Source organism: Oryzias melastigma, linkage group LG22 (assembly GCF_002922805.2).
Source record: "Oryzias melastigma strain HK-1 linkage group LG22, ASM292280v2, whole genome shotgun sequence".
Lineage (NCBI taxonomy): Eukaryota > Metazoa > Chordata > Actinopteri > Beloniformes > Adrianichthyidae > Oryzias > Oryzias melastigma.
In genome coordinates this window covers 10,341,406-10,349,486 of record NC_050533.1, presented here as the reverse complement: position 1 = coordinate 10,349,486, position 8,081 = coordinate 10,341,406, and the positions used below count along the sequence as shown (strand labels likewise).

The window sequence follows — 8,081 nt, the reverse complement described above, 5'->3', positions numbered from 1 at the left end:
CTCAAAAACAAAAAACAATTATATCCAAAAACAATCATCAAAAAGGCAGAAAAAATATATTGAAAAGTTTTAAAAATATATTTTAAAAATCAAAATAAAAAAAACTACATAAAGCAATTTCAATGAATATCTTGATAAACAGACTTAGTCATGAGTGTCCTGGTCAATCATGGACTTTGCTGCTTTGAGACCAAAGTTGTTGATAGGATTAACTGTTAAGTTAGTCATCATGCAACAGTTCTTTGCTTTTATAGTTCTTAAAATTAGAATAAAAACACCAGTTCCTTTATTGAATACAATACAAAAAGAGCATTTTTACTAAAGTTAAACTGATTTTAGTTTTTAAACTAATTTTAGTTGATAAATAAATTATCTAATTTGAAAGTAATGAAGAAACAACAAACCCTGATGATTTTTTTTAATTCCTGAAAGTAAGAATGAAACATTATTGTGTTTCTACCGACCTGTTGAGCAGTGAGAAGAGGCCTTTAGAGGATGTAATGACTTCCACAACAATCTGGAGGACGCTGGGTGGCAGCTTGGTGGATGTCTGGCCGTCGTAGCCGTTGAGGCGCCAGCGGCTCTGGATGTCCATCTGCAAGCTGTTTGCAACAGTCCGCAGCTTCTCTGTCAAACTTCTGATGTTTTCCCCTCCAATGCCATAAGTCTGGGGAGAACAGACACTGAAACATTAATTTACCTCATACACTATCCACTCTTCCTCTGCTGTCACCAACGATTCATTCAACCATTCATAAAGTTTCAGATATGTTTGTAGAAAAAGGAACTTAAAGCTGGTTTGATTCTGGAGGAGCTTCTTTTGGTATGGTGAACATCAGCCCTCAATCTTCCCTCATTTCCTGTCCCTTCTCATCTGACCAAAGCCACACAAAGCCGCTAGGCAATCCCATATTTATGCTGCAAAAGCATCCCATGCCAATGCAGCAAAACAATCCTTTTTTCAAACAAGAGGGGATTTTTTTTACTTCAATTTCCAAACTTTCATTCTCATAGGCAAGCACATGACATTTACTGCTGATCCTGTTAGATAAACAAATGTTTGTCTTTGTGCAATTTACTGGGAGAAAAGAAAAATGTCAAGACAACACAGGATGAAATCTAACTCCACGGCAAATGTGATTTTGCGTCACGTCATTAATCCTGACGATGGGCAGCAGAAGAGAAGCTGTTTTTGTCTGTCACGCCACATTTATGAGATAGTAAGACAAATAAAAAAAAAAACACTTTTTTTCAAAAAATATTTTCCCTCTATTGGACAAAAGAGAGGAATGAGTATCCTTTCCAATAAACGTTGCCAACTCTAGCAACAAAATAGTCTATTTAAGTGTACTACAAGTATCCTTAGTCTATACTAAAAGCGAGACAGTATACTTGAAGTTTACTTTTTATTTATACAATATACTGTACACTCACTGGCTACTTTATTAGGCACACCTGTCCAACTACTCCTTAATGTAAATTTCTAATCAGCCAATCATATGGCAGCAACTCAAGACACCTGCTGGAGTTCAAACTGAGCATCAAAATGGAGCAAAAAGCTGATTTAAGTGACCGAATGTGGCATGTTTCAGGAACCGCTGATCTACTGGGATTTTCACCCACAACCATCTCTACGGCTTACGGAGGGAGAATGGTCAGAATAAGAGAAAATATGCACTGAGCGGACATTCTGTGGGCGAAAATGTCTTGTTGATGTCAGAAGAGAATGGTCGGACCCGTTCAAGCTGATAGAAAGGTAACAGTAACTCATATAACAACTGGAGCATCTCTGAACGCACGACAACCTTGAAGCAGATGGACTACAGCCGTAGACGATCACATCGGGGGTCAATCCTGTCAGATAAGAACTGGAAACCGAGGCTACAATTCACACAGAATCACCAAACTGGACAATAGAAGATTGGAGAAACGTTGTCTGGTCTGATGAGTCTCTATTTCTTTTGCAACTTTCGGATTGTAGGGTCAGAACATGAAAGCATTGATCTAACCGGCCTTGTATCGGTGTTTCAGGCTGGTGGTGGTGGTATAATGGTGCGGGGGATATTTTCTTACCACACTTTTGGGCCCTAGTAGCACCTGAGCATGATTACAAAACCACAGCCTAAATGAGTTTAGACCATCTTCATCTCTTTATGTCTACAGAGTATCTTCTGATGTTACTCCAACCACGTCATAAAGCTGGAATCATCTCAGACTCATGCACATGACCATGAGTTCACTGGACTCAAATGACCTCCACAGTCACCAGATCTTAACCCAATGGATCACCTTTGGGATGTGGTGGAACGGGAGATTGGCATCATGGATGTGAACCCGACAAATCTGTCTGATGCTGTCATGTCACTATGGACCAAACTCTCTGAGGAATGTTGGCAGTACCTTCTTAAATCTATCCCACCAAGAATTAAACCTTATGCTAATCTGGGTATGTTGACGTTGGGAGCGGGGTCATTTGGACCCCACAAGACTTTTTTTTATGATTTTTGATTTTCACTGGTGTCAGTGGCAGACATGAAATCCTGTCCACCTTCATCCACATTTGTCATGGGATGGATAACACATCAATGTAAGGCTCGGGTCATCTGGACCCAATGAGACAGAACAAGGGTTAAGGCGGTTCTGAAAGCAAAAGGAGGTCCAACCCAGTATTAGCAAGGTGTACCTAATATAGTGTAGACTTTAAACTTAAAATGTTTCAATTTAGTCTGAAGTAGTATTCAATTAGTAAACCTCTTACTCTACACCATGTGTCAAAGTCAAGGCCCGGGGGCCGGATCCGAACTCAATGGGTGATTATATTCGACCCACCAGATCATTTTCTATTTTTGTTATTAACGGCCCGATGTTATCTTGCGATGGTAACATATTTTAACACATTCTGACTCCCAGATCGTTATATACTGATGTTTGGTTAAGAACCACTCTGTGTCAAAAACTCCTCATTTTTTGACATCCTATTAAATCAAACATCCTCAACCTCCGAGCTGCAAACCGGTATCGGTCCGGTACAGGGATTTAGACCACACCAGTATCCTAACGCTAATCTTAGTCTGGTGCCGGACAGTCAATACTGGGCGCAGATCAGTACTGGTTTCAGACGCAGACCAGGCTAGGGTTAGGGTACCAGTACCAGGCCGAACCCGAGGTTCGGTTCGCATTAAAAAGCTATGTTTTTAACATTTTTGCATTTTAATAAAAACTTAATTTTAGTGTGTTCTATACATTTTTATGGGTTTTGGATTTTGTTCCCTTGTGCGATTGAGTTTGACATCCCTGCACTACACGTGGTTATACACACGATTAACTTCAAGTGTACCACTTTTTGCTAAGGTAAAACATGGTACATAATTAACACAAGAGACTATGCTCTGCTTTATGCAATTTTCTGTTTTTCCATTGCAATGATTATTCAGAAAGTAGTAAAAGCGAATAAGAGTTACTAAATCAGTCAGCAAACTAAACATTTTGCTCTCAATTTTAAGCAACTCTGACTTTACTGTGTCTTAATTACAAAGTGACATTTTAATGCTAATTTTATTTTCCAGTGCCTCTCTTTTTTTAAGCTTTTGCAGGTAAATGAAAAAAAAATTCTTTTTTGCATAATTTTCTATTAAACATTCTTCAGGCAAACATATTTCAGAACAATATATATGTTTCTGTGGAAACTATTTCATAGCACGTGGTGCAGCCGCCTGGAGCTGTTTGTCACATGCAAGGAAATACAGTGAACAGATGCAGAGTTGACCTTAAAAGTCCTTGTTTTTTTTTTTGTTTCATGCGCCTGTCATTATGTTGCTGTGTAGTCAAGCACAAGAAGTTGTTCCTCGTCCACTTCCCCCCTCCCATCTTTAGCCTGCTGCACATGTTTGCTGCTTTTATGAATGAGCATAACGTCAGTGAATCAAATCAATGAATTAAAGCTTCCATTCACGGGGGGACTTTTGGTTGAACTTGTAACTTTGTTCAATCTGATTACAGTTATTTCAACAACTAAACAACAAGCACTTTAAGCTTTCGGCTGTTACGTCACCAGCTCGGGAACTTTGCTTGGCGCTGGCCTTTGCAGGTCATTTCTTACACAAACATGCACCAACTTATACATTTAAACCTCTAAACTTTCCATTATGGGAGGTGGGTATGCAGAGAATTGCATTCCCAGCATGAATGAGCCGAAGAATTGAAGTGCTTTTTGTGTACAAGCACTTCCATTAATGTGCATGTAATGAAATAGAAGCCATGGCTTGTGTTTAAATCAACTTTAGCAGCAGCTGAAGCACAACCAGTCCTTTGATGTTGGTTTTAGAATTGATATAATACTATTATATGGTTGAGTAGAAGGAGCTTTGATATATACATGAGAACAAAGGGGAGAGGTATTACTTCAGGCAGGAATAAGCTGATACAGCAGCAAATCTGTGTCGGATTGAAGTATTTATGACTTTTTTTTTTTTTTTACCAGCTGCTGGTTTAAAAGTAAAACATTCCAAAGACACGAGACAAACTATTTAATTAAAAAGCAGAGTGCAGTTCCCTTAGCACAACACATATCAGAAAACCTTACAGAGGTAAGCAAAAAATGTAATTAGGTAGAAAAGGGTTTAGTATAAAACAATATTTCTTTAGGAGAAGGTCAAGGTAGTCATTCAAAAAGGATTGGAATTGTTTAATTTTAAGCAATTAAAACAGAAAAATACAAAATAAATATTAATCTATTAGCCCTGCAAATTAAATCGCAAATTTATCGTTATCTCAATATTATGATGTAATATAGGAAAAGAAATGGCATAAATTCTGATACATTTTTAACTTAAATGCTTGACACATAATAATATGGTAGCTTGAAATGTTAAATGACTCAAAAAAATGTTTTTAACGCATTTGACCAATCAGATGAAGCTCTTTCATGTCAGATGCCCGCCTTCCGGGTTAAACTAGGGTAATTTTGGAGTACTGTTAGAACTGGAGAAATGTTGACTTTTATTCAAATAATACTGTTGCAGTAAAATGGAAATCATGTATTAGGTTTTTTTGTTTTATTATTTGCTGTAGTATCATAAATTATATTGTCATTGCAATATTGATCACTAATATTGCAAATTGCAAGTTTTCCTCACATTGTGCCCCCCTAATATATCTATGCATAAATATCAAACATTGAATGGAAATCAATGATTAATCAGCACTTAATTGAAAAAAATTAAAGTAAAAGAAGACACATATCTATACATCCTGATACACACTTAATCATAAATCGACACATATGTACTTATACATACAATACATGACATATTAACTCCATAAAATGTGAAGTTTGTCAAGAATAGTTTCATTATTTACTTGAAAAGAAGTGTTTGGAAGCAAATATTACACTTTACTTAGATATTTTATTGCTTTTTTACAGGGTTATCATAATCCAGGTTGTTCTTATTAGTTATTTATACTTTACCAATACAAGTATAAAACATAACCTGTAAAAGTACTGAATAACATCTTATATTTTTTTATTTATTCTCTAAAATGTATGTATTTAGGGAAAGAAAAAAAAAGAAATGTACAAATTAAAATCTTTTTAACATTCAAACAAATGTTTACATTTTTGGAATAAATTGGTTAATTGTTTTGTTTTCTTTTAGTCGCAATGTGCAGAATATATTGAATTTTTCTTAATGTTTTTGCTGATTAAAAATGATTTTCAAACATGTTATCCCAGTAAATGGTAATATATAATGGTAATATTAATTATGTAATTACCTTTAAATGCTAAATGCTAATTTGTATCTCTCCATGTATAATTGCAATAAACAAAACTGTAAGAATAGAGTAAGAATACTGAAACTTTATTAGTAAAACAGCTCTGAGAAGTAGTTTGAACAAAATACTGACTCACCAAAATTAAACTAGACATGTAACTTGTTAGTATGTACCCTCGGATGTACAGCATTCCACTACAGACAGCTATTTCAAACGGACTCACCAGAGTGCAGAGCTTCTCCACAGCCTCCAAAATCACCTCCTGGTGTCCAATCTTCTGGACGCCGAGCTTCTCCAAGTCTTGGGAAGTCAACTGGAGCAGTTCCACGCCCGATAAATGCCATTCTGAGACTGGGTACTGACTGACGGGGGCGTCGAGACCTGGCCACAAAACGACACAGTAAGTTTGAAGCACAGATATCATCTGAAGAGTCACTGTCAAGAGAATGTCATGCAAGTGAGGGCATGAAGAAAAAAAACTGCACTCAGATTTAAGAAATAAGCAGTTTTGCTGTATTTACATAAAAATACAGTAAAGATTCAACATTTAATAAAATAAAATAAACATTTAAAAACGTATATGAAGAAAGTATTCAAACTATTTCCATAAGGCGACAAATAATGCTTAAATGTTTTGTTGTTATTGTGAATAATTATGGAACTATCTGTGCATTATGGATCAAAGGGGAGTCAGCTTAAATCAGTATAATAAAATCATATTAAAATCCCATTTTGATGTATTTTAAAAGCGTCCCCAGCTCACAATTATGCAAAAAAGTTACGGTTTTAAAAATGTAGTTTCAGAGTGTTTAATAAATGTTTATCCTGTTCGGCTAAGGTGTGTTTTGGATTGAGTTTGACACCCCTGCTGTAAGTTGTTCCAGGGAGCAGAAGCAGAGTGAAGAAATGCTTTTTTCCCAGTTCTGTACGAGCAAAAGGTCAACATTTTCAGATCATTTGATCTCAATGAGAGAGATTCAACGTTTCTCCGCTTGAGTAAAGAACATATGTAAAGTGGTCGCAAACCAAGCCTTGTAAATAAAAGTGTACCAATGGGACTGCCTCCGAACAGCCAGGGAAGGCCATTGTACTCTTGTGCACAAGTCACAGTGATGTGTCATACATTGACAGTTAGTTATGAACCTAGAGGGAAACATTGTGTCCAACATTTGAAGGCATGACAACAGAGCGTTCATATGGCTGACTGTAGCACCTACGTCACAGCTACAGTCTTTTTTCACAACATTTGGAATAAAATAATATTAAAAAATACCATTTTAAACCTAATTTCCTTATTTTATGATGAAAAAAATGCAACGAGAATATATTAAAAATACAGCTTTAATCTGACTGGGTCTTAAATATGTGACAATGTATTTTTTTTTATCAAAATTTAAAATAAAACGCACAAAATTAAGAAACAGTGATAAATAGTAGAAACTGTGTAAGAAAGTATTAGTATTGGTGTAATAAGTTCCTGCAGATCGGTGTGGCTGTCTGGTAAACAGCATAAATCTGTGAAATAAGTTCAGCACAGGGCCAGGCTCTCAGCTTGGACTTGTTGATCAGAGCTGCGCTTGAAGGTCTTCTCCACTTCCTCATTCCACCTCCACCTTTCACTTCCAATAGGATTTGCCAGCTTGATTCTATTTCTGATCCAACCGAGTGTGAGCCCTGATGGGATAAAGCCGCGAGCGGAGAGGGACAGGAGGGGCGAGGGAAGAGAAAGCAGAAAGTTATGTTCCTCACCTTGGAGCCACTCGGCGACTCGGTGCGCGCTCCAGGACGCAATAGGCTCCATGTTCGGAGTCCTGCTGCAGTCGCTCGTTCACTTCCCGGCTGTCCTGGTCGACTTCTACCTGTCCGGGCTCCTGGAAGAAGGAAAAGTTGATCCAAATTTGGAGTTGGACGATGACGACTGGCACTCCTTCGCACAGGTACAGGTAGTCAGTCCCCCTACCGGCTGTCAGCCAATGGAGTTGATGCGTAATCCTGCAGCCCTGCCTTTCTAGCATTCCCCTCCCTCCTTAAAGGAACTCAATGTTTGAAACTTGTTTCAACTTTTAAACTTTCCTCTAGTTTTTCTACATAGACTGTACACTTCTCTGATTGTTTTGCTGTTTTCCTGCTGGAGTCATTCTCTTTTTATAAGCTCCCCCCAGACGTCAAGAAAACGTCTAAATAAAGACCAGCTAATCCTCTTTACTGCAACTTTCAGGAAAAAATTGTGTTTTTCTCTTCTCTGCTCTGTGTGGCTTCAGGCTGTCAAAAAAGTCAGAACTTTATTAATGTTTTTCCTCATTCATACT

General features: G+C 37.3%; 1 protein-coding gene across 2 annotated transcripts in view; it reads right to left on the bottom strand.

Annotated features, from left to right (window-relative positions):
• Positions 1 to 7,771, bottom strand: part of cnksr1 (connector enhancer of kinase suppressor of Ras 1) — a 32,781-nt gene extending 25,010 nt beyond the window's left edge. Inside the window, exons 1-4 of one of the 2 annotated variants that reach the window (XM_024271413.2) lie at positions 7,733 to 7,771; positions 7,522 to 7,643; positions 5,996 to 6,153; positions 465 to 667 (exon numbers count right to left, since the gene is read on the bottom strand). In XM_024271413.2, coding sequence (XP_024127181.1) covers positions 465 to 667; positions 5,996 to 6,153; positions 7,522 to 7,573 — 413 coding nt within the window. In that variant the 5' untranslated portion in view covers positions 7,574 to 7,643; positions 7,733 to 7,771. The other variant, XM_024271406.2, reaches the window with a different exon arrangement.
• Positions 7,772 to 8,081: the final 310 nt, after the last annotated feature.